General features: G+C 47.0%; 1 protein-coding gene across 1 annotated transcript in view; it reads left to right on the forward strand.

The window, feature by feature from the left end:
- Positions 1-26,842, forward strand: part of LOC115474547 (adenylate cyclase type 5-like) — a 561,227-nt gene that overhangs the window by 358,060 nt on the left and 176,325 nt on the right. Inside the window, exon 9 of the mRNA XM_030210051.1 lies at positions 11,888-11,910. Within this exon, the coding sequence (XP_030065911.1) occupies positions 11,888-11,910 (23 nt within the window). The remainder of the gene's footprint in view (positions 1-11,887; positions 11,911-26,842) is intronic.

The following is a 26,842-nucleotide window of genomic DNA, read 5'->3' on the forward strand; positions in this document are numbered from 1 at the left end:
ATTTTATTTTTGTTACATTTGTACCCCGCACTTTCCCACTCATGGCAGGCTCAATGCGGCTTACATGGGGCAATGGAGGGTTTGGAGGGTTAAGTGACTTGTCTAGAGTCACAAGGAGCTGCCTATGCCTGAAGTGGGAATCCAACTCAGTCCCTCAGTTCTCCAGGACCAAAGTAACTTAATACATTTCTTGATTAGCTTACACCCCCACCCTCCCACCCTGTCAAAGTAATGCTTGGATGTCTCACTCATATATACTATCTGCTACCATGTTTGCTTATTTCTGATCTTTGGAAGATTTTGTGAAAGTGAGTTGAGTTCATCTCGGATGAAAGTGGTTAGGTCTTTCCTATGTGGTCATTTGGAGTTCCATTCACTATATAATAATTGCATTTTTACTTGTAAAACGCCTTGATCTGCCTAAGCTAGGTGGTATATAAAATGTTTAATAAACCATAAACCGCACTATATGCTGCACGAACAGAAGAAGAGAGCAAAGATTAGGTAAGAAAATAGTAACCGGTTGTGCCTTGCCTGCCGCTAGGCTAAGCTGTGGAGTGGGGAAAATAAAAGTAGTAAGCTTCATTTTCTTTCATTTTGTGGGCTCAAACAACTTGGGGATATGCTGGACAGGGTCAGGACAGGAAGTAAATGGAAATTAAAATGAGATGTTAGGGAGTATTTTATAAAGTTTAATTGATTGCTGTATGAACATTTTTATAGATCTATGAACATATAATAACCCATGAACGTTGATCTATGAACATATCGTAAATCAGCATGGTTACAGTGTACAGAGACTTGGCATTTAACTCACATTGATAAGAATTCAGAGAGGTTTGTTAATTCTGTTTTTCACTGTTAAAAGCACATGGTTGTGTCCAATGATGGTGTGAAGTTTCAGCTGTGGTAGTGAACATTATCTTACACGGCTGCGCATCTGAGAGGGGCATTGACTTATCAGTTTGAATGTTTACACTGAGGACTCAACTATTAAAACATTTAATTATTGTTATTATTTTTTGTTATCTCTCTGACAGTCTTTCTATAGAATTTTATAGGAGTTTTTTAAATGTTTATTATAAGTTTAGCACTGGCAGTTTGTTTTATATTCCTTATGTCAGCAGCCTGTAAAGTACACGAGAACAATAATAGTGTTGTGTGTGAAAGCAGTGGAATGACTCCGACCCAGCTAGAGACATACCCCCTGTTGAAAATGCCTGGTTATGCCACTGTTGTGCACAGATCATTTCTGCCCCCTAGCTCCTGGAGGAAGCAGGACAGAGCCAGCAGTGTTGGAGCTGCCTGCCCTTAGACAGGAGCGAAAAAAAACAAAAAAGCCAAAGTACCCCCTTTACAAAACCAACCAAGGAGAAACAACAGAACAAAAAGGGGAACGACCAGAGAAGTACCGACCAAGGGATATTTATTAAAAACCGCATGAAAAAAATATACAGTTCATAGAGACTTAAAAATCCATAAAAAAAGATAATATCAAGACTCTATGTAGTCCTGCATTCCGGTGCATAATGTACTTGCCTCAGGAGTCTCAATTTCTGTAAACAACATCAAAACATAACATAAATTTTACTCAAAAACATTTAAGGACAATGATAAGTAAATAAAATTAGCTAGAACTGTGTGGATAATTATATAAATATACATATATAAATAAGAATTATTACTTAAAAATACAATTATTAATAAAAAACAGTTAAAATTATTAATGAACTATTTAAATAAAAACATAGGTAAAAACATCACCAATAGGTACACAGGAATCAATGGCTAAAACATATTGATTATATTGAAGAGTTGCAATAATTAATAAAAAGCAGTATGATAGAGTGATATATTACAAAAGATGTAATGGCCTACCAAGTGGTCTTGTAAATCCCTTGTACTGTTTAGAAATAGATATAACTACTACTACTACTACTACTTATCATTTCTATAGCGCTACTAGACGTACGCAGCGCTGTACACTTGAACATGAAGAGACAGTCCCTGCTCGACAGAGCTTACAATCTAATCAGGACAGACAAAGAGTAGCAAAATTCTATGCAGAATCCCAAAGAGTAACAAGATTCCGGAATCCCTAAGGGTAGCAAGATTCCATGCAGAATCACAAAGAGTAACAAGATTCCGGAATCCCTAAGAATAGCAAGATTCCAGAATCCCGAAGACTACTACTACTACTACTTATCATTTCTATAGCGCTGTACACTTGAACATGAAGAGACAGTCCCTGCTTGACAGAGCTTACAATCTAATTAACCCAACACCATCTATTTTGGGAAAGATACAATAAAAAGTAGCATAATTGTAATTGGTTGTACAATCAGTGCAGAAAGTACACACAGATGGAAACATGGAAATGTGACTGCGCTTTCAAAACTGCAAAGGAATAAAAGTTGTATAGTAAAAAAGGATTGGACTATACTTTCCTCAATGAAAGTGAAAAAGACATTGACATGCGGCACGTAGAATGCCTATTTGAAACAACAAAGGGTTGAAGTGAAAAGCTGAGACGTGAATGAGACTATTTACAATGCCTGCAGCAATCCTCTATATAAGTGAATACCTAGTAAAATTGATCCGGGTGACAACAGAAGTGCTGACATTTTGTTTTATCATGTGATTTTTACTAAATATGCCTAAATTGGTACTTGTCTGGTCATTCCCCTTTTTGTTCTGTTGTTTATCCTTAGATAGGAGCAGCCACATTGACTTGATTTTTCACAGTTTCCCCACAGACTTGAGGAGGCCTTCATTTTTCACAGTTTCCCCACAGAATTGAGGAGGCCTTCATTTTTCACAGTTTGCCCACAGACTTGAGGAGGCCTTGATTTTTCAGTTTCCCCACAGAATTGAGGAGGCCTTGATTTTTCAGTTTCCCCACAGACATGAGGAGGCCTTCATTTTTCACAGTTTCCCCACAGAATTGAGGAGGCCTTCATTTTTCACAGTTTGCCCACAGACTTGAGGAGGCCTTGATTTTTCAGTTTGCCCACAGAATTGAGGAGGCCTTGATTTTTCAGAGTTTCCCCACAGAATTGAGGAGGCCATGAGAGAGAAAGGAAAACGTTGAAGGGACACTACTTCTGCTATTTCGTATGTCAGCATCCTGACTCCATTGCTGTTTATTGCGCTGGCTTCTTGGCATGACAGTACCAAGCAATAGTTGCATCCTGTGGATGTATTGGGGGAGGGGGACAGGAGAGTGAGCGAATTGATTGAAGGGGCTGGGAGTTGTGAGGGGAGGGATGTGAGGAGAGACAGAGAAAGACAGGGGAGTTGAGGGTCCTATGGGGTGTGAGTGATTGTAGGGGGATGGGATGGAGAGAGGAGAGTGAGGTGAACATGTGGTGCTGCTCCCTTTGCCCTCTGCCTTGGAGAAGGCAAAAAAGAGCTCTTCTTTTGATTTGAAGGACCCCCCCCCCCCCCCCCCCACTTCTGAGGAGTCTGAAGGAAACAGGCACTGCAATCAGTCCGCCTCATCTCACAGGGCAGAGTGAAAACAGGTGATTCTAGATACTAGACAGGGTGAGAAAGGAGGAGAGTTGCTGGAGAGGGCAGTTTTCAAGGGAGGGGGAATTAATGACCATTATGGGGGAGGGGAAGCAGGGATTGGGGGTTGAGACTTGAGAGCTGAGGCTAGAGGATATAGAGGAAGGGCAGACGAGTAGACCATGTCAGTGTTTATATGTCATTGTCTTTTATGTAACTGTTTCACCCTTCTCCTCCTCATTGCCCCCCAGTACGTCATGAGGATAAGGAGAAGAGTATGTTCATGTATGTGTGTATGAAAGAGGGCATTTATAGTTTATTTGGAGAGTGACAGCTCACACCCGGTCCTGGCCTGCCCCCTTTACCCATAGTCCATGCTTCCGCTTCCTATTTGTCTTCAAATTAAGCCCTGGAAAAGATAGACCATAGTGTAGCTATTGAAAAACTCTGAAAACAGCAGGACATACTTGATAAAAATTAATCTAGCCGCAGACAATGATATTCAGTAGAAAAGAGAAGGTGGATGTTTGGAGCCAGTAATAATCTTTACAAGTTTGAATTGTGTGAGAATGAAGAATTTCAGTTTAAGTGTGATATATTAATGAATGTGAAGATGTTAAATTCTCCTGGAAGAGAAAGGCTTCTGGTATGTTCTTTTGGAATCTTATTTTAAGAGAGAGTGTGATAGCTCAGTTTTGAGTTTCATATGTTCATTGTCATGGAAACCTTGTTTTTGGTTATGTTGCATATTAAGGTTGTACTGACCTGCACTCAGAAAAGAAAAATCTAATAAAAGTAAATACAAATATTTAAAAGTAGTGATGATAAAGTTCTCAGAATCCTTGAGGATCATATGCCTTTGAATTGGGAATAAAAAAAAAAAAAGAAATATATAGTGAGACACTGGAAAATCACATCCTCTATTTATGGTTAGTTTGTGTGGGATTTGATTAGATGAAGTGTTTAGACACGACAGGTGCATTTTTTTTTTTAATTTCCAGCATAAGATTTCCCTTTAAAAACAAAATAGTGAGAGCAATTCTTGCTTCCAGGTAAATGTACTGCAGCCATGATGACTAGTATGGCCTGCTATGCTCCATGCAGAGCCAGCTTAAGGGGTGAACCAAAAGCTGCCCTCATCGGATCATGCCCTCCTGCCACTGTCCTGCGCCTCTTCCTCCTCAGGCTGCCTTACAGATTTGACAAAATGTGAGAGGGTTGCCAGGTGGAAAATTTTTTTCCCACCCAATCCAGCCTAAAAACAGCCCAAAACCCGCCCAAACTCAAACCCCGCCCCTGACACCCCCACCCCCGCGTCATCACCCCGCCCCCGCCGTCATCAACCCCCGCCCCCGCCGTCATCGGCCCCGCCTCCCCCGTCACCAGCCCTGCCCAAAACGTCACTAACTCCGCCCCCCGCGGCCGAAAAAACCACCCGAAAAACCGCGGAAAAGAAAAAAAAGAAGCCCAAAAAACCGCGACCCGCCACGGGCAAAAATTTCCCGCGGTGGGTCACGGAAAACCGCCCAATTGGGCGGTAAAATCGCCCACCTGGCAACTCTGGAGAGGACTCAGGGTTGCCAGGTGGAAATTTTTTTTCCCACCCAATCCAGCCTAAAAACAGCCCAAAACCCGCCCAAACTCAAACCCCGCCCCTGACACCCCCACCCCCGCGTCATCACCCCGCCCCCGCCGTCATCAACCCCGCCCCCGCTGTCATCGGCCCCGCCTCCCCGTCACCGGCCCCACCTCCCTCGTCATTGGCCCCGCCCAGAACGCCACTAACCCCGTCCAAAATGTCACTAACCCCACCCCCCGCGGCCGAAAAAACCGCCTGAAAACCGCCCAAAAGAAAAAAAGAAGCCCAAAAAACCGCGACCCGCCACGGGCAAAAATTTCCCGCGGCGGGTCACGGAAAACCGCCCAATTGGGCGGTAAAACCGCCCACCTGGCAACACAGAGGAGGCACTTCCTGTTTCTCACAAGAAACAGGAAGTGCCTCTTCATGTTTCAAACTTGCCAGGCACTGCAGTCCTAGGAAGAGAAGCAGCACAGCTATAGGATGGAAAAATATGCCTCTGCCTCTTTGTCCACAGTGGTGCTGGAGTTGGAGCTGGAGCGGTGGGTTGTGGGCTGATGCTGGAGCTGGTGACTGGAGGCTAGAGATCAGTACTGGGGCAGGTAAGAGCTGGAGCAAGGGAGTGAGGGTTTGGGGCTCATGCTGGAACTGGAGCAGGGGATAAGAGGCTGGATACTTACGCTGGGGCTGAGGGGCTGGGAAAAGGGGTCTGGAGGCTGGGGTTTGGAGATTAATGCTGAGGACAGGGACTGGGAGGAGAGAGCTAGAAGCTGATGCTGAAGACTGGGATAGGAGAGCTGGAGTTAGGGACTGGGAGAAAGGAGCTGAAGGCTGACGCTGGGGGAAGAGGAGGACAGATTCTGTGATGGGGGAGAAGCAAGGACAGGACCATAGGGAACGAGAGGAAGTTATGGTGAAACAAGTGAAAGCTATGGGAGAAACAATAGGGGCAGTGGATGCCTAGAAAGGGGGAAAAAGAGGCAGGACAGATCTGAGGTCATAGGGATGTGGGAGAGCAGGAATTCATAATTAGACTAAGACTGGGTAGAAGACTAGAAAAAATTGGCTAAGTATTAGGCATGGAGGTGGGGGGGACAGGAGGACTCAAGGTTTGGGTGGGATTTTGAGTGATGACTAAGGGATTAGGTAGGATAGATGAGTGGGGATTTGGGGATTAGATGGAGAGACAGTGGAGGCTAAAAAGCGCAGCAGGGATTAGGGAGGACAGAGGGGAGTAGGTACATAAGTACATAAGTATTGCCATACTGGGACAGACTGAAGGTCCAGCCCAGCGTCCTGTTTCCAACAGTGGCCAATCCAGGTCACAAGTACCTAGCAAGATCCCAAAAAAGTACAATACATTTTATGCTGCTTATCCTAGAAATAAGCAGTGGATTTTCCCCAAGTCCATTTTAATAATGGTCTATGGACTTTTCCTTTAGGAAGCCTTCCAAATCTTTTTTAAACCCCGCTAAGCTAACTGCTTTTACTACATTCTCTGGCAACGAATTCTAGAGTTTAATTACATGTTGAGTGAAGAAAATTTTTCTCTGATTTGTTTACTGCTTTATAGCTTCATTGCGTGCCCGCTAGTCCTAGTATTTTTGGAAAGAATAAACAAGCGATTCACATCTACGTACATGTTCCACTCCAATCATTATTTTATAGACCTCTATCATATCTTCCCTCAGCCGTTTTTTCTCCAAGCCGAAGAGCCCTAGCTGCTTTAGCCTTTACTCATAGGGAAGTTGTCCCGTCCCCTTTATCATTTTCATTGCCCTTCTCTGTACCTTTTCTAATTCCATCTTTTTGAGATGCGGTGACCAGAATTGCAGACCATATTTGAGGAGCGGTACAAAGGCATTATAACGACCTCATCTTTGTTTTCCATTCCTTTCCTAATTAGACCTAAATTACACCCAGGTATTCAATGCTGGGATTACGTGTGGGGGTATCAGCGGACGCAGAAGTTACGCAGGTGCTGTCTGATATTCAGTACTGGTACCTGCATAATTAACCGGGCAAAAATAGGACTGCTTTTTTGTGCAGCTCTGTCTGCCCAGTCACTGAATATTGCAAGTGCCTGCATATTTTCCTGCTGTGCCCCTAGAATTCCCCAGATTGTGCCTGGGTAATTAGAACCGATTTTCAGCAGCACTAGCCAGTTAAGTGCCAGCAAATATTGGTGGATGGTTCACTCAGCCTACCTTAAGTGGGCAGGAGCCTTTCCTGCCCCCTTAAACCTCATTGAATATTAACCCCTTAGTTCATGCTATTAAAATCACAGGGTAATGCCCATGTTCTGTGACTGAATGTAACAAATAACATTGTTTACCCAGACCTTAGGAACATAAGAGTAACTATACTGGGTCAGACCAATGGTCCATCTAGCCCAGTATCCTGCTTCCAGCAGTGGCCAAGACAGGACACAAGTACGTGGCAGAAACACATATCATGGCAACATTTCATGCTGTGGGGGCAAGCAGTTGCTTCCCCATGTCTGTCTCAATAGCAGACTATGGACTTTTCCTCCAGGAACTTGTCCAAACCTTTTTTGAACCACTATTACTAAATCCTTGGCAAAGAGTTCCAGAGGTTAACTATTCGTTGAGTGAAAAAAAATATTTCCTCCTATTTCTTTTTAAAGTATTTCCTGTAACTTCCTTGATTGTCCCCTAGTCTTTGTACTTTTGGAACAAGGAAAAAAATCAGTTTACTTCTGCTTGTTCTACACCACTCAGGATTTTGTAGACCTCAAACATATCTCCCCTTAGCCATCTCTTTTCCAAGCTGAAGAGCCCTAACCTTTTCAGCCTTTCCTCATATGAATGGAGTTCCATCCCCTTTATCATTTTGGTCGCTCTTCTTTGAACCTTTTCTAATTCCGCTATATCATTTTTGAGATATGGCGACCAGAACTGAACACAGTACTCAAGGTGAGGTCGCACCATGGAACGATACAGAGGCATTATTGTATTTTCGGCTTATTCACCATCCCTTCCTAATAATTCCTAGCATCCTGTTTGCATTTTTGGCCGCCACCGCACATTGAGCAGAAGATTTCAGCATATTATCTACAATGACACCTAGATCTTTTTCTTGGTTGCTGACCCCCAAGGTGGACCCTAACATCAAGTAACTATGATTTGGATTATTCTTTCCAATGAGCATCACCTTGCATTTGTTCACATTAAATTTCATCTGCTATTTGGATGCCCAGTCTTTGCGTCACCCTTTGTAAGAAGTGAATACACATTGGGGTAAATTCTATGTAGGTTGCTAAAAGTCAGGCGCTAAGTTAATATTCTGTATTGGAAGATTTAGTACTAACGTAAGTTTAGACGTGACCACTTACACTTTCCCCTGATATTCAAAGCCATTTAACTGGCTAGGAACAGCACCTGGCCGGTTAAATGGCACTTAAACGTCTATCCGACGTTATTCAGCAGGGGATATCCCCTCTAAGTATTCCCGGTTATCTCCTAGGAGAAAAACAGCTATATCGTGCGATATAGCTGGCTATCCCCCAAAATTCAATTCATATCTGGCTATTGTAAGGAGCCACATTGGGCCGCTCAAATAGCTGGTTTATTTTTAGCCAGTTTAAAGATAACCGGCTACCTTTGAATATGGACTTAAACGGTTAACTTTAAACCACCTAAAAATAAACCGGATATTCAATGCTTGTCACTGGAAACGGCCCGGCATTGAATATCCTGACTGACCGCCAACCGTGGGAGTTAGCCAGGCTCTCTCCCGCATTCTGAATATCCGCCCCTATGTCTATTGCTGGTGTCTAAAGTGAGCAGTTGGACGCATAAATGCAACTATTTTAATAAAATGTGTGTAGGAGTCGCCCCAACATGCCCATCCCTCTCACTCACCCCTCCCACATTGATGCCTCCTTTGCATTAGCACGAAATAGAAGTTAGGTGCGCTTTTTATGGAATAGGAACGTAAGTGCTCCTTTTACCAAGCTGTGGCAAAAGAGGGCCTGCACTGTCGTCCACATGTTTTTCACACGTGCCGAGGCCACCTTTTACTGCAGCGGGTAAAAGGGAAGTCTCTCTTTCCTGCAGGAAATGGCTGTGTAGCAAGTAAAAGACTTACCGTGCGGCCATTTTGGGGGGAGCCCTTACCGCCACCTATTGAGGTGGCAGTAAGTGCTCCCACACTAACCCAGCGGTAACTAGGTGCCCGATTACCGCCAGTACATGACAGCGCACTAGGGGCGGGAAGTACCGCCAGGCTGCTGCAGTAGCCCACCAGTGCTTCCTGTTTAGCGAGCGTTAAGCCCGCATTGGGCTTACTGCCACTTAGTAAAAGGGGCCCACAGTCTGTAACGTACAGAATAGCCAATTGGTGCCAATTAGTGTTTTTTTAACCACAATTATTGGTATTTATTACCAATTATTTGCCAATTTAGTGCCAATTAGTTAATTATGGAGTCCTTTCACTAAGCTGCAGTAGAAATAGGCCTTAGCACACCCTGACATGAATCTTTCCCATACGCTAGGGCCATTTTTACTGTGGCCATAAAAATCCCAATTTTAGATTGTTCACATTAATGGCCATGCACTCATGTTACCATTAGTGCGTGGCCATTTTTAAAAATTAACACAGCAGCACTTACTGTCACCTGTTTTTTAAGTGGTAAGGGCTCCCAGGTTATCTGTGCACTGACCAGCGCATGGTAGTGTAGATGCGCTGACTGGTTAGTATTGGAATACCCACTCTGTGTCCCTGGCACACCCCCTAAAATACAAAAAATTATTTAGCATGTAGTTAGCATGTAGGGCTCTTCAGCTTGGAGAAAAGGCGGCTGAGGGGAGATAGGATAGAGGTCTATAAAATAATGAGTGGAGTTGAACGGATAGATGTGAAGCGTCTGTTCACGCTTTCCAAAAATACTAGGACTAGGGGGCAGGCGATGAAGCTACAATGTAGTAAATTTAAAACGAATCGGAGAAAATTTTTCTTCACTCAACGTGTAATTAAACTCTGGAATTCGTTGCCAGAGAATGTGGTAAAGGCAGTTAGCTTAGCGAAGTTTTAAAAAGGTTTGGACGGCTTCCTAAAGGAAAAGTCCATAGACCGTTATTAAATGGACTTGGGGAAAATCCACTATTTCAGGGATAAGCAGTATAAAATGTTTTGTACTTTTTTGGGATCTTGCCGGGTATTTGTAACCTGGATTGGCCACTGTTGGAAACAGGATGCTGGGCTCGATGGACCTTTGGTCTTTCCCAGTATGGCAATGCTTATGTACTTATGTAGCGTACACCCATATTCCACAGTATTCCATTTTTTGCTCTGTTAGCTGTGCATTAGTGCCACACACAGCTTACTAAAAGGGCTCATGTTCATAGCTGGCCCTATGCTATTATTGTATGCCCAGTTGCACACCCAAATTTGGGTGCTGTTTATTGAATTTGGGGGTAAAAGGGTTTTTTATAAGCATTTTTTGAGTGAAATAGTGTTTTATGCATAGAAAGATCTACTATAATAAAACTCACCCTCAACGTTCTGAGGACACTGACGTCAGTGAAGCCAAGCTCTGACTTCCTTCAAAAAGGTTCGAAGGTTCGTGGTGGTGAAGCCAACAAAATCGCTCCAGGCCCCACCCTCGAGGGCGGAGCAATGGCAGAACAACGAAGGGGTTGGCAGGGAGGCGGGGGGTGGGAAATTGCTCCGGGCCCCGCCCTCGAGGGCGGAGCAATGGCAGAACAACGAAGGGGTTGGCAGGCAGGGAGGCGGGGGGTGGGAAATCGCTCCGGGCCCCGCCCTCGCGTCAAACCTCATGACGTTGGGGGCGGAGCAATGCCAGAACAACGAAGGGGTTGGCCAGGGAGGTGGGTGTTGGCCACGAAAACCTTGCTAGCGCCCGTTTCATTTGCTCTGAAACGGGCTTCTTTTACTAGTACACTAATAAAACTGCTCAGTGGTAAACACACATAAATATATGTACTGCCAACCCATAGCATGTACACTTCTGTGGTATACTTGTTGATGTTCCTATGGGGTGAAGTTGGATGAAGCTAGGATTATAAACCGCATAATCCTATACTACTTGGCAGTGTACAAATAAACATAACAAAAACAAGAAAATAAAATTTCAACAATTAACATCCATAAAATACAGCAAATAAACAAACAAATGTTATAAAATATGTATGTATCTGTTCAAGCACCTGCTGCAAAGAAGGTATAATTTTCTGAGAAAACGTATGGGGAAACTATTTTATAAAGTTAAACATTCATTCGCCTATGCGACATCATGGCCCAGGCACCCTGTGACAGAATTACCCTTTTGAAGACATGGAAAGAAATTCCAGTTCAGAGTGCTAGCTTGCGGTTCTGCACATTGCCGTGTGGAAGAATTGCGCTCCTTTCCCGGGTCAGGTTTTCCATTCCTCTGCAGCTGGATGATGTCTTGAGGGCAGCATGTATCTTCTATTGGGTGCCCCAGATATTGCTCAATGGTGACACCTACTGGCCAGACTGAGGTTGCACAAGTACTAGGCTCAGAGAAAGCTGCAGCCTGTGGCTCCATGGCAAAGACCGTTATTGCAGTGCATGGATCAAGTGCAGATTATAAAATGGGGGAGGGGAGGAATTCCAGGTTGTTACGATTGAAGGCCTGTAGCACTGTAGCTCAATATTGGTCAGTTGTAGCTGAGCTGGACACACAAAGGAGCAAGAGAAAACTGCTGTCTTCTCCCCCAAAAAATCCATTCAGGGACATTCTTTTACAAAGCTGGTGATGCCTAACTCTCATTTGTTTTTTCTCTCTTTCAGGGTTTTGAAGATCCTAAGGACAAGTAAGTAGGAAATTTATTCATATGAGTTATGTATTTTACTGAAAGGAAATTACTATTAAAACTAATTTTCCTCTTGAAAGTTGTTCCTTAATCCTTACATCCTTAACATTTACCCTTAGAAAGGGAAAAAAAAAATGAAGCTTCTTGTAGTATTTAAAATGTGAAGTATATGTTTGACTGAGAGGAATATTAGTTTTTCAGTGCTTTACTTTACAAACCATTTAAAGCTAGGGCAAAAAGAAGCAAGTTGGAGGGAAAATGTGCCAGTTATGAACACAAATTTGCTAGAGGCAGTGGCGTTCCTAGGGGGGCTGACACCCGGGGCGGATGGCCCCCCCCCCCCCGGGTGCAGCGCCCCCCCTGGATGCAGCGCGATCCCCCCCCTTGGCGAAAGGACACCCCCCGCAAAAGAACCCCCCCCCCCCGGGTGCACGCCGGTGGGGGGGGGGGGGGGGGCGCGCGCGCCTGTCCTTCGTTCGTTTTGTGCTCCCTCTGCCCCGGAACAGATTACTTCCTGTTCCGAGGCAGAGGGAGCATGGAATGAACGAAGGACAGGCACACGCGGCACCCCCCCCAGCAGCGTGCACCCGGGGCGGACCACACCCACCGCCCCCCCCCCCCCTAGGAACGTCACTGGCTAGAGGCTGGTATGATGGGCTTTATTCCACCATGGTACCACTGTAAGAGGGTCTTGCAGATAAACATATGAAATCCCATATAGATTTACATTCTCATTTCCTTCAGTTTCAGTTTAGTGTACAAATATCATATGCTAACACAAAACAAAATAAGCTATATCACAACATTTTTTCTTAAGAACTCGAAAAGGGGTAGCTGTGTTACTCTGACGTAACAAAACCGACGGAGGCAGGAGGCCATTTTTAGACCAGTAATTCTCAATTTAGTCCTTGGGACACACCAAGCCAGTCATGCTTTCAGGATACCCACAAGGAATATGCATGAGATAAATTTGATACAGTGGAGGCATTGCATGCAAATTGATCTCATGCATATTCATGGTGGCTATCTTGAAAATCAGACTGGCATGGTGTGTTCTGAGGACTGGGTTGAGAACCCCTGTTATAGACCAATCAATTTACTTTCAAAGACCAGAGTCTGGTGATGTGGACCTAGGAGCTAGCTCTATGGGTGCCAGTGGGTGCTGAGCACCCCCAATATTATAAGTACATAAGTATTGCCATACTGGGAAAGACCAAAGGTCCATCGAGCCCAGCATCCTGTTTTTCAACAGTGGCCAATCCAGGTCACAGATACCCGGCAAGATCCCAAAAATGTACAAAACATTTTATACTGCTTTATCCCAGAAATAGTGGATTTTCCCCAAGTCCATTTAATAACGGTCTATGGACTTTTCCTTTAGGAAGCCGTCCAAATCTTTTTTAAACTCCGCTAAGCTAACCACCTTTACCACATTCTCTGGCAACGAATTCCAGAGTTTAATTACACGTTGAGTGAAGAAAGATTTTCTCCGATTCTTTTTAAATTTACTACACTGCAGCTTCATCGCATGCCCCCTAGTCCTAGTATTTTTGGAAAGCGTGAACAGACACTTCACATCTACCCGTTCAACTCCACTCATTATATGTCCCCTCAGTCGTCTTTTCTCCAAGCTGAAGAGCCCTAGCCACTTTTGCCTTTCCTCATAGGGAAGTCGTCCCATCCCCTTTATCATTTTCATTGCCCTTCTCTTCACCTTTTCTAATTCCACTGTATCTTTTTTGAGATGCGGCGACCAGAATTGAACACAATATTCGAGCAAACTCCTACAGTAGGTATTGAGATAGGGGGGGATAATTTGAATTGTGTTTGGCACTCCAATCATTTTCAGATGTTGGCACCTGTGGGTGGTGGCTCTGGCCCTCGAAAGCTGATGCCGCAATAAATTGGATAGCCTATAAGCTTCAAAATAATTAATTTATGTTAGAATGTGCTCACGTAAAGCAAAATACAAACAAAGCAACAATGAAAATGTTTCTCCTGCACTCTTCTAATATTCTAATAGGAGAAGAATGAGGAATTACTTGTATATGCGAAGGATAAACATAAAGGAATCCTGTTCAGAAGGAATGGATCCTCAGGAGCTTAGCCAAGATTGGGTGGCAGAGCTGGTAGTGGGAGGTGGGGATAGTGCTGGGCAGACTTATACGGTCTGTGCCCTGAAAAAGACAGGTACAAATCAAGGTAAGGTATACACAAAAAGTGGCACATATGAGTTTATCTTGTTGGGCAGACTAGATGGACCGTGCAGGTCTTTTTCTGCCGTCATCTACTATGTTACTATGTTATATATCAAGTATCACATACCATGTAAAATGAGTTTATTATCTTGTTGGGCAGAGTGGATGGACTGTTCAGGTCTTTTTCTGCCGTCATCTACTATGTTACTATGTATTTCTGAGGTCACTCATCAGAATTATGTGGTAACAAAAGTGTATTCTGAGCTCTATACAGTATCCCCCTCATTCTGTAACCTTTAGTGCCTAAATGGAAGCACCATTTGCACACTGGATTCTAGAAGATGAGCACTTAGGCATGTAAAAATAACATTCACGTATGTAAGTGCCGGTTGAGCACTAAGCAGTGTTCTACAAATTTAGTGCACAACCCCCGTAGTGCACAGCTACAGGGGGGGGTGTGCTTGTGGGCACGGCTTGGGCAGATCCCACACTTAGGCACGTAAGTTATTCGATAAAGTACAACATTTGCAAGCTCACATGTATGCCTGCCTTTTACATGGTGTAAGTGATAGGGCTAAATGTTAGTTCAAATGCAGGTTTATGCCCTATTCCATATTGGCATCTTGGGAACCTGCACTCTGGAACTCAAATTTAGGCTACAGATTCCTCTCTAGTGACGTAGCCACAGTTAACATAGAGGGGCATAATCAAACATCGAACGCCCATCTCCATGGGCATCTCTGAAAACGGGTATGTGAAGAGGCGGGACAGACCGTATTTTCGAAAAAAATGGACGTCCATCTTTTTTTTCGATAATACGGTTTGTGCCGGCCAAATGCATCGGATTTGTGCGGATTTGAGCTGGGCGGTATCGTTTTTCAGCAATAATGTTATCAATAGAAATCAAACAAAATAAAACATGGAAAAGAAAATAAGATGATACCTTTTTTATTGGACATAACAATACATTTCTTGATTAGCTTTCGAAGGTTGCCCTTCTTCCTCAGATCGGAAATAAGCAAATGAGGTAGCAGATAGTATATATAAGAGAAACATCAAAGCATTACTTTGACTGTCTGACAGAGTGGGAGGGTGGGGGTATGCATGGGGACATCAAAGCATTTCATTGATATTGTAACAGAATGGGTGTTGGTAGATGAGAGGAAGGTAATAAACAGAGAAATGCAGCTTTATGTTTTATAATGAGTTAGAAAACCCAGATCCTTATTAAGTCCTGTTTGTTGGGTGTCAAAATATTCAATCATTCTTATTTCAAAGGTCTTACGTTCCTGTATTGTTTTAAAATTACCTTTCAGTATTCTTACTGTGAAATCACCTCTCAGCGATAATGGAAACCGAAGGCGCCCAGCTCAAAAACGACCAAATCCAAGGCATTGGGTCGTGGGAGGGGCCAGGATTCGTAGTGCACTGGTCCCCCTCACATGCCAGGACAGCAGCCGGGCACCCTAGGGGGCACTTGTAAAACGTAAAAAACGAAAGTAACATACCTCCCAAGTCCATAGCTCCCTTTCTTTGGGTGCTGAGCGCCTCAAATCCCCCCAAAACCCACTGCCCACAACTCTACACCATTACCATAGCCCTAAGGGGTGGGCACCTACATGTGGGTAGAGTGGGTTTTGGGGGTGGTCTGGAGGGCTCCCATTTACCACCACAAGTCGAACAGGTGGGAGGGGCCTGGGCCCACCTGGGTGAAGTCCACTGCACTCACTAACTACTGCTCCAGGGACCTGCATACTGCTGTCACGGAGCTGGGTATGACATTTGAGGCTGCCATACAGGCTGGAAAAAAAGGTTTTTCAAGTTCTTTTTTTTTTGGTGGGAGGGGGTTAGTGACCACTGGGGGAGTCCGGGGAGGTCATCCCCGATTCCCTCCGGTGGTCATCTGGGCAGTTGGGGCACTTTTTTGGGACTTGTTCGTGAAAAAAATGGGTCCAAAAAGAGTGACCCAAAATTGTGATAAAACCGCCTTTCTTTTTTCGATTATCGGCCGAAGGCGGCCATCTCTCCTCGGCCAATAACCACGCCCCAGTCTTGCCTTTCCCAAGCCCCCGACACGCCGCCGTCAACTTTGGTCATTCCTGCGACGGAGTGCAGTTGAAGACACCCAAAATCGGCTTTCGATTATACCGATTTGGTCGCCCACGGGAGAAAGGCGCCCATCTCCCGATTTGGGTCGAAATATGGGCGTCTTTCTCGTTCGAAAATAAGCTGGATAGTAACATAGTAGATGACGGCAGAAAAAGACCTGTACGGTCCATCCAGTCTGCCCAACAAGATAAAATCATATGTGCTACTTTATATGTATACCTGACCTGAAGTGATTGTCTTATAGCAGACTTTTTATCTGATCAAGTTTAAATTAAAAGACTCTCTCTCTCTCTCTCTCTCTCTCTCTCTCTCTCTCTCTCTCTCTCTCTCTCTCTCTCTCTCTCTCTCTCTCTCTCTCTCTCTGGGGATAAATGATGTATGTATGTGGCTTTAGTGTTAAGTGCTTGAAATAACTGAGTTTAAAATATGTAGCATGCCATGATACAGAAATGTATTGTTAGGTTCATGTGAAGGCAGTACTTGTCAATAAAAGTAGCAGTAGCCAGCACTGCAGCCTTTCCTCAGCACTCTGTTCTTTCACCAGTCCAGAGTGCCAAATTTACATCCCAGATACACCAGGAGAAAAGACTCACTCATTGGCCTTCAGTCTTACTCTTTGGAAAACAATACTCTCGATGCACTGGGCGGGGCCTCACTAACATACCATTTTGAGGACCACCCAGAAGGAGCAGGGAAGGAGTCCTAGTCCCTCCTCCTTCAAGGTAGGAGGGAGTTGGGGAGGCAATCGCTAGGCCACCAAGGCTAGGGCCTGGGGTAAGCCTAGGCCAACCCACTTTGGGCTCAGGCCCACCCAAAATTGTGGTACCCTTGATAAAGGTTGCAGGGATCCCCTGCTTCAGCAGCCCAGAACACTCTTGTACTTCCGGCAACTGGCAGCACTCTCTATGGGCTGTTGTGCCAGCTCACCCTCCTCCCGTGCAAGCTCAGTTTTTGCGCATGTGCAGGAGGGCTGGCTTGGCGGTGGCCCATAGAGAGTACCACTGGCTGCAGTGAGTATGGGAGTGTTCTGGCCCACCTGAGCAGGACCTCTTCAGCTGGCACAGGATCCCATTTTATGCAATGAGACCCTGTGCTAAAATAGCACACCTTGTGGTAAAATAACCCAATTAACAGTAGCCCACATTGATAGCTTCCCCCCCCCCCCAAAATACTATAATTGATGCACATAGGTGACAAAAATTGGTGTGGACATTTTACACCTACCCTGGGGCTGATGGTGTGAATGTCCAAGCCTGCTAAGTCTTACATTTTCCGCCCGATATTCAGACCTCGGTAGATAGCTGGGCTGTCTCCTGCGGTCTGCGTTAAACCCAGATATTCAATGCCGGGCCATTTCCAGTGATCTGGTCTGCCTTTAAAAATTGGCAGATAGCTGGTTATATCGGGCAATATAACCGGTTATCTTTAAGCTACAACCCGGCAATTTTCAGTGCCAGATAGCCAGCCAAGTGCCGTTTTCGCAGCCATTTAAAAAAATATATATATATCGGGCCATTTATAAAGAAAAGTATGAGCGTACTCTTCTTTCTAAACTATCACCCAGGTAAGTTTCTTCTTACCTCTTATCCTAGGCACGTTGTTATAAAATTATTTTCCACATGCTTTGAAATTTATATGGGAGAGCAGTGGTGCCTTGTGACGGCTGGGATGCTCCCTGAACAAGCCCATGGAGAGTGAAACCGGTTGGAGCAGGATTGTTATGGCAGTTTGAAATATTGAAATGTGGTGGTGTATCCACTTTTAATTTGTGTGGAACTTATGCTTTTTGGAATGTCTTGAGGCCTGTTTCATACTGGAGAATCTTTTTAATCTCCTTCAGAGCATTCTGAGAGGGCTAGATTGTTGAATTAGTAAAGAATTTTCTTTATTATTTCCAAAGAAATATTTTTGATGTATCTGTAAAGATATACAATATAAGATATACAGGAATACCACCTTTTGGATTTTGTAATTAGACTTTCCTTTCCTTTTTCCAGTGTATTTACCTTCCCTTATTCTCATTTTCACAAGGTTGTGTGCTAGAATGACTAAAAAGTGCTATTTTATTACCAGATGCTAGTACTCATGAATATTACAGATGGAATCTATTTTCTAATAATGTACATTAAGGCATTAACACACAGTAACCTGGTAGTACAGTTTAATAAATTTGGCCTTGCGTCCACCAGGGGCGTAGCTACTATGGGGCAACGGGGGCCTGGGACCCCGTAGATTTGGCCCTGGACCCCCCTGCCAACGACCCTCTCAACCCCCCTCCTGCCATCAACCCGCCGTCGCCGTCTGCTACCTTTGCTGGCGGGGGACCCCAACCCCCGCCAGCCGAAGTTGTACGTGCAGGACTTCAGACTCAGAAACCAAACGAAGGAAGAAGACTTCGGCTGGCGGGAGTTGGGGTCCCCTGCGGGCGGACCGGAGGTCGAGAGGGTTGTCGGCAGGGGGGGGTCAAACTTGTTGGAGGTGGTGCTGGCGGCGGCAGTGGGGGGGGTGTCGGCAATTGCGAGGGGGGGGCTAAAATGTGCCCCTCACCTCGGCTCTGGACCCCCCTCCCGCCGAAGTCTGGCTATGCCCCTGGTGTCCACAAACCCAGCATCTACACACACAGGGAAACTGTTGCTGATTTTATGGGTCTTTACAGTTTGAACACTATCAGTGTTTCATTTTATGACTTTGTGTTTTGTTTTGAACTGTTTTCAGTAGACTTTGATGGTAAGCCCAACTTATTTGAAAGGCAAAAGCTTGAATAGAAAATGGTAATTTCACAGCAAAGCATATATACAGTTATCTGAAACCTTAATTTAAAAGGCACTTGGCATGTTGTGCTGTTTATAATGGATCAAGATTGGCAGCACAGAAAATATACTAAATAATAAGGGGAAATAAATATACAACACAGTACCTAGAAATTATTATGGGAAATGAGATACATACTTACTGATTACAAATATGGAACTAACCACATCTAATTTTATAAACATATAATAATTTTTATCATACATCACATGCACACAACCAATTACGTAACCAAATAAAATGGATTTGTTAAGGGGTGCTCAGTTCATATCAGTCAAAGAATACACGACTGAGTCAAGAACCATCATTACACCACTATGTACTTTCTCAAGTGTGAACTTAGTACAGTGATACCTCGGTTTTCGTCGATAATCCATCCGAAAACAATCGGCGAAATCTGAAACCGACGAAAACCGAGGCAATTATTTCCATATGAATCCACACTGGAAAGCAATGGAATTGTTTAGCTAGACGAACGGGGCGATGCTCACACAATGAGAAACAACGCCACACTGAGCAAGAGAACGCGTGGGTCGCCCTTTGTTTTCGCAAAATTAGCAGCGATGAAATCCGAGACAAATGTTTCGTAGAAAAAAATCAACGAAACCAACGAAAACCGAGGTACTACTGTAATACCATCCGCGCCCACCAGGTGGTGTCAATTATGATGGCGGTATCATTCATCCATCAGTTGTAGTATACTTGTTTAAAGTCATCTTGTTTCAGTGATAGCCTATCAGTACATTGTAAGCCACTTTGAGCCTGCAAAACTGTGGGAAAAACGTGGGGTATAAATGTGCAAAATAAATAAATAAATAAATTTGCAGGCATAAAAACTAACTCAGAAGCCTAATTGTTTTCCGTCACATCCTTAGAAGCATTTAGAGTGCCTGAAAACGCTGTTTATCCAGAGGTTCTTGCCTGTTACCTTAAACGCTATGATACATGGTCAACATCACATGATTAATCTGTTGTTTTTACCAGTCTTTCTGGCAGATTAGCAACATCACTAAAAGCTTCTGATTCTAGTCAATAGCTTATTCTTCCAATAATAACGAGCGATCTACAAGATCAAATACTGATGTTAAAATCAAATTGCAGGAGGATGACTTGATGCATTTTTTTTTTTGCTCTGTGATTTTATTTCTTGCAAATCTAAAAACAAAGCAAAACAAAAAAACATGTAGCTGAATTAGGAATTAGAAAAGGTACAGATAAAGGAGACCAAAATGATAAAGGGGATGGAAGAACTTCCCTAGGAGGAAAGGCTGAAGAGATTAGAGCTCATCAGTTTGGAGAAGAGATGGCTGAGGGGGAGCTATGATAGCCATCTGTAGAATCATGAGTAGAGTGGAACGGGTAGATGTGGATCACGTGCCTACTGTTTCCAGAAATATAAGAACTAGGGGGCATGCTAATTAGTGAAAATATTTCTCCGAGGACAAGCAGGCTGCTTGTTCTCACTGATGGGTGACGTCCACGGCAGCCCCTCCAATCGGAAACTTCTCTAGCAAAGTCCTTTGCTAGTCCTCGCGCGCCCGCGCGCACCGCGCATGCGCGGCCGTCTTCCCGCCCGAAACCGGCTCGAGCCGGCCAGTCTGCTTTTGTCCGCACTCGGTACGGTCGTGTTTCGCCGTGTCGAGCCCCGGAAAGTCGACCTCGCGCGTCCAAATTTATTTTGACGTGTTTTTTTCTTCGGAAAAGTCTTTAAAAGTGTCGGGAAGTGCTCCGGAAACCCCCCCCCCCCCCGGGTTTCGTGTCAACCCCTTCCCGTACTTCCAGCTTTTTGCCCCGATAAGTTTTCTTTCGTCGTCGGGGTAGGCCTCTTTTCGGCCTCGGTCGAGATTTTCTCCCTTAAAAAATTTTTGGTGCTCTTTTTCCGTCATTTCGGATTTTGATTTCGCCGGCGTGATTTTTCCGCCCATGACATCGAAGCCTTCCAGCGGCTTCAAGAAGTGCACCCAGTGCGCCCGGGTAATCTCGCTCACTGATCGACACTCGTCGTGTCTTCAGTGTCTGGGGGCCGAGCACCGCCCTCAGAACTGTAGTCTGTGTTCCCTGCTTCAAAGGCGGACTCAGGTAGCGAGATTAGCCCAGTGGAACGTGTTGTTCTCGGGCTCTTCGTCGGCATCGGCACCGGGATCTTCGAGTGCATTGACGTCATCAGCGTCCAGACCATCTTCCTCGGCCGCCACTGCATCGAGTGCATCGAGGCATCGGGCCTCTGCATCGGCGCCAAGGTATCGGGCGACTGCATCGACGTCGGTGGTACCGGGACCTCGTCTGCTGATGTCGTCGGACGGTGGTGCATCGTCAGGAGTGCAGGTGAGGGCTGTCCATTCCCCTGCTGGTGGCGGTGAGCCTTCGGGTGGGTCTCCTCCTGCCCTGAGGACTCCTGCGGTACAGCCCCCCCCCGAGACCGACCTCCTTCGGCCTCGGCCCCGAGGAAGCGACGGCTGGATTCTACGTCCTCCTCGTCGGTGCCGGGGAGCTCCGGTGACATGCTTCGGAAGAAGTCGAAGAAGCATCGACACCGGTCGCCTCCCCGCATCGGCACCGAGAGCTCTGGGTCACCGAGGGAGTCGGCACCCAGCAGGCATCGGCACCGAGAGGACCGCTCACCCTCTGTTCAGGAGGTGTCGATGCGCTCCACTCTGGACAGCCCGGAACAGCCTCCTCGCCCGGAACAGGTTCTGACGTCGACGCCTGCATCGACCTCTTTGCCTTTCTCTGCAGCCGCTCTGAACGAGAGCCTCCGGGCCGTTCTCTCAGAGATTCTGGGAGAGCTGTTGCGCCCTACCCCTCCGGTACCGGCGGTGCTTGCGCCTCTGGTACCGTCGAGCGTGGCGCCGGCTGGCCCATCGCCCGGGGTGAGGTCCCCGACGTCGGTACCGCGTGCGGTGCCGACTGCGGCCACCTCCCAGGAGGGCTCCCCGACTACGTCGGCGGAGGGAGCTTCGCCGATGCGGGCGAGGGAGTCTACCTCTCGACGCCCCCATCGTGGACGTGGCTCCACCGAGTCGAGCCGGGCGAGGTTGCAGACACAGGTTCGTGAACTTGTGTCTGACACCGAGGGTGAGGCCTCGTGGGAGGAAGAGGAAGACCCCAGATATTTCTCTGACGAGGAGTCTGAGGGTCTTCCTTCTGATCCCACTCCCTCTCCTGAAAGACAGCTTTCTCCTCCTGAGTCTGTCTTTCGCTTCCTTTGTCCGGGAGATGTCTACGGCCATCCCCTTCCCGGTGGTTGTGGAGGACGAGCCCAGGGCTGAAATGTTTGAGCTCCTGGACTATCCTTCTCCACCTAAGGAAGCGTCCACTGTTCCCTTGCACCATGTCCTAAAAAAGACATTGCTTGCGAACTGGACCAAGCCACTAAGTAATCCCCACATTCCCAAGAAGATCGAGTCCCAGTACCGGATCCATGGGGACCCAGAGCTGATGCGCACCCAGTTGCCTCATGACTCTGGAGTTGTGGATTTGGCCCTAAAGAAGGCTAAGAGTTCTAGGGAGCATGCTTCGGCGCCCCCGGGCAAAGACTCTAGAACCTTAGACTCCTTTGGGAGGAAGGCCTATCATTCTTCTATGCTCGTGGCCAAAATCCAGTCTTACCAGCTCTACACGAGCATACACATGCGGAACAATGTGCGGCAGTTGGCGGGCTTGGTTGATGCTCTTCCCCCTGAGCAAGCCAAGCCTTTTCAGGAGGTGGTCAGGCAGCTGAAGGCGTGCAGAAAATTCCTGGCCAGAGGGGTGTATGACACCTTTGATGTTGCGTCCAGGGCCGCTGCTCAAGGTGTGGTGATGCGCAGGCTCTCATGGCTGCGTGCCTCCGACCTGGAGAATAGACTCCAGCAGCGGATTGCGGACTCGCCTTGCCGTGCGGACAATATTTTTGGAGAGAAGGTCGAGCAGGTGGTAGAGCATCTCCACCAGCGGGACACCGCATTCGACAAGTTCTCCCGCCGGCAGCCTTCAGCCTCTACCTCTACAGGTAGAAGATTTTTTGGGGGAAGGAGGACTGTTCCCTACTCTTCTGGCAAGCGTAGGTACAATCCCCCTTCTCGACAGCCTGCGGCCCAGGCTAAGCCCCAGCGCGCTCGCTCTCGTCAGCAGCGTGCGCCTCAGCAAGGCCCCGCGGCTCCCCAGCAAAAGCAAGGGGCGAGCTTTTGACTGGCTCCAGCAGAGCATAGCCGACATCCAAGTGTCAGTGCCGGGCGACCTGCCGGTCGGGGGGAGGTTGAAAGCTTTTCACCAAAGGTGGCCTCTCATAACCTCCGATCAATGGGTTCTGCAAATAGTCCGGCAAGGATACACCCTCAATTTGGCCTGAAAACCTCCAAATTGTCCACCGGGAGCTCAGTCCTACAGCTTCCAGCACAAGCAGGTACTTGCAGAGGAACTCTCCGCCCTTCTCAGCGCCAATGCAGTCGAGCCCGTGCCATCCGGGCAAGAAGGGCTGGGGTTCTATTCCAGGTACTTCCTTGTGGAAAAGAAAACAGGGGGGATGCGTCCCATCCTAGACCTAAGGGCCCTGATCAAATATCTCGTAAAAGAAAAGTTCAGGATGCTTTCCCTGGGCACCCTTCTTCCCATGATTCAGGAAAACGATTGGCTATGCTCTCTGGACTTGAAGGATGCCTACACACACATCCCGATACTGCCAGCTCACAGACAGTATCTGCGATTTCAGCTGGGCACACGTCACTTCCAGTACTGTGTGCTACCCTTTGGGCTCGCCTCTGCGCCCAGGGTGTTCACAAAGTGCCTGGCTGTAGTAGCAGCGGCACTTCGCAGACTGGGGGTGCACGTGTTCCCATATCTCGACGATTGGCTGGTGAAGAACACGTCCGAGGCAGGAGCCCTGCAGTCCATGCAGATGACTATTCGCCTTCTGGAGCTACTGGGGTTTGTGATAAATTACCCAAAGTCCCATCTTCTCCCAGTGCAGAGACTCGAATTCATAGGAGCTCTGCTGGATTCTCGGACGGCTCGCGCCTATCTCCCAGAGACGAGAGCCAACAACTTGTTGTCCCTCGTCTCGCGGGTGCGAGCGTCCCAGCAGATCACAGCTCGGCAGATGTTGAGATTGCTGGGCCACATGGCCTCCACAGTTCATGTGACTCCCATGGCCCGTCTTCACATGAGATCTGCTCAATGGACCCTAGCTTCCCAGTGGTTTCAAGCGGCTGGGGATCTAGAAGACGTGATCCACCTGTCCACGAGTTTTCTCGAATCCCTGTATTGGTGGACGATTTGGTCCAATCTGACTCTGGGACGTCCTTTCCAAATTCCTCAGCCACAAAAAGTGCTGACCACGGATGCGTCTCTCCTGGGGTGGGGAGCTCATGTCGATGGGCTTCACACCCAAGGCAGCTGGTCCCTCCAGGAACGCGATCTACAGATCAATCTTCTGGAGTTGCGAGCGATCTGGAACGCTCTGAAGGCTTTCAGAGATCGGCTGTCCCACCAAATTATCCAAATTCAGACAGACAACCAGGTTGCCATGTACTATGTCAACAAGCAGGGGGGCACCGGATCTCGCCCCCTGTGTCAGGAAGCCGTCAGCATGTGGCTCTGGGCTCGCCATCAAGGCATGGTGCTCCAAGCCACATATCTGGCAGGCGTAAACAACAGTCTGGCCGACAGGTTGAGCAGGATTGTGCAACCTCACGAGTGGTCGCTCAACTCTCGAGTGGTGCGCCAGATCTTCCAAGCGTGGGGCACCCCCTTGGTGGATCTCTTCGCATCTCGAGCAAACCACAAAGTCCCTCAGTTCTGTTCCAGGCTTCAGGCCCCCGGCAGACTGGCATCGGATGCCTTCCTCCTGAATTGGGGGGAGGGCCTGCTGTATGCTTATCCTCCCATTCCTCTGGTGGGGAAGACTTTGTTGAAACTCAAGCAAGACCGAGGCACCATGATTCTGATTGCTCCTTTTTGGCCGCGTCAGATCTGGTTCCCTCTTCTTTTGGAGTTATCCTCCGAAGAACCGTGGAGATTGGAGTGTTTTCCGACCCTCATCACACAGGACGAAGGGGCGCTTCTGCATCCCAGCCTCCGGTCCCTGGCTCTCACGGCCTGGATGTTGAGAGCGTAGACTTTGCCTCTTTGGGTCTGTCCGAGGGTGTCTCCCGCATCTTGCTTGCTTCCAGGAAAGATTCCACTAAGAGGAGTTACTTCTTTCTATGGAGGAGGTTTGCCGTCTGGTGTGACAGCAAGGCCCTAGCTCCTCGCTCTTGTCCTACACAGACCCTGCTTGAATACCTTCTGCACTTGTCTGAGTCTGGTCTCAAGACCAACTCTGTAAGAGTTCATCTTAGCGCAATCAGTGCATACCATTACCTTGTGGAAGGTAAGCTGATCTCAGGACAGCCTTTAGTTGTTCGCTTCATGAGAGGTTTGCTTTTGTCAAAGCCCCCTATCAAACCTCCTACAGTGTCATGGGATCTCAATGTCGTTCTCACCCAGCTGATGAAACCTCCTTTTGAGCCACTGAATTCCTGCTATCTGAAGTACTTGACCTGGAAGGTCATTTTCTTGGTGGCAGTTACTTCAGCTCGTAGGGTCAGTGAGCTTCAGGCCCTGGTAGCCCAGGCCCCTTACACCAAATTTCATCATAACAGAGTAGTCCTCCGCACTCACCCTAAGTTCTTGCCAAAGGTCGTGTCGGAGTTCCATCTGAACCAGTCAATTGTCTTGCCAACATTCTTTCCCCGTCCTCATTCCTGCCCTGCTGAACGTCAGCTGCACACATTGGACTGCAAGAGAGCATTGGCCTTCTACCTGGAGCGGACACAGCCCCACAGACAGTCCGCCCAATTGTTTGTTTCTTTTGATCCCAATAGGAGGGGAGTGGCTGTAGGGAAACACACCATATCCAATTGGCTAGCAGATTGCATTTCCTTCACTTACGCCCAGGCGGGGCTGGCTCTTGAGGGTCATGTCACGGCTCATAATGTTAGAGCCATGGCTGCGTCGGTAGCCCACTTGAAGTCAGCCTCCATTGAAGAAATTTGCAAAGCTGCGACGTGGTCATCTGTCCACACATTCACATCTCATTACTGCCTGCAGCAGGATACCCGACGCGACAGTCGGTTCGGGCAGTCAGTTCTTCAGAACCTGTTTGGGCTTTAGGATCCAACTCCACCCCCCGAGGGCCCTGTTTGTTCTGTTCCAGGCTACACTCTCAGTTAGTTGGTAAATTTTTTAGGTCAATCTCAGTTATGTCCTCGCCGTTGCGAGGCCCAATTGACCTTGGTTGTTGTTTTGAGTGAGCCTGGGGGCTAGGGATACCCCATCAGTGAGAACAAGCAGCCTGCTTGTCCTCGGAGAAAGCGAATGCTACATACCTGTAGAAGGTATTCTCCGAGGACAGCAGGCTGATTGTTCTCACAAACCCGCCCGCCTCCCCGTTGGAGTTGTGTCTTCCCTTGAAGTGTATTGTCTTGCTACATAGTGGACTGGCCGGCTCGAGCCGGTTTCGGGCGGGAAGACGGCCACGCATGCGCGGTGCGCGCGGGCGCACGAGGACTAGCAAAGGACTTTGCTAGAGAAGTTTCCGATTGGAGGGGCTGCCGTGGACGTCACCCATCAGTGAGAACAATCAGCCTGCTGTCCTCGGAGAATACCTTCTACAGGTATGTAGCATTCGCTTTATTCACCTCCAAATTCTGTGTAGGTCACCCAAAGTTTGGCATGTCCCTTGGTAGTTGGTTCCTGAAGGATTTATAGCTGCTCCTCCCGAAGAAGGATCTAACGAAATGCGGCACGCATAGAGGAGCGAGGAGATAGAGAAATCTTATTATCGCCGGATGACC

Source organism: Microcaecilia unicolor, chromosome 7 (genome assembly GCF_901765095.1).
Source record: "Microcaecilia unicolor chromosome 7, aMicUni1.1, whole genome shotgun sequence".
NCBI lineage: Eukaryota > Metazoa > Chordata > Amphibia > Gymnophiona > Siphonopidae > Microcaecilia > Microcaecilia unicolor.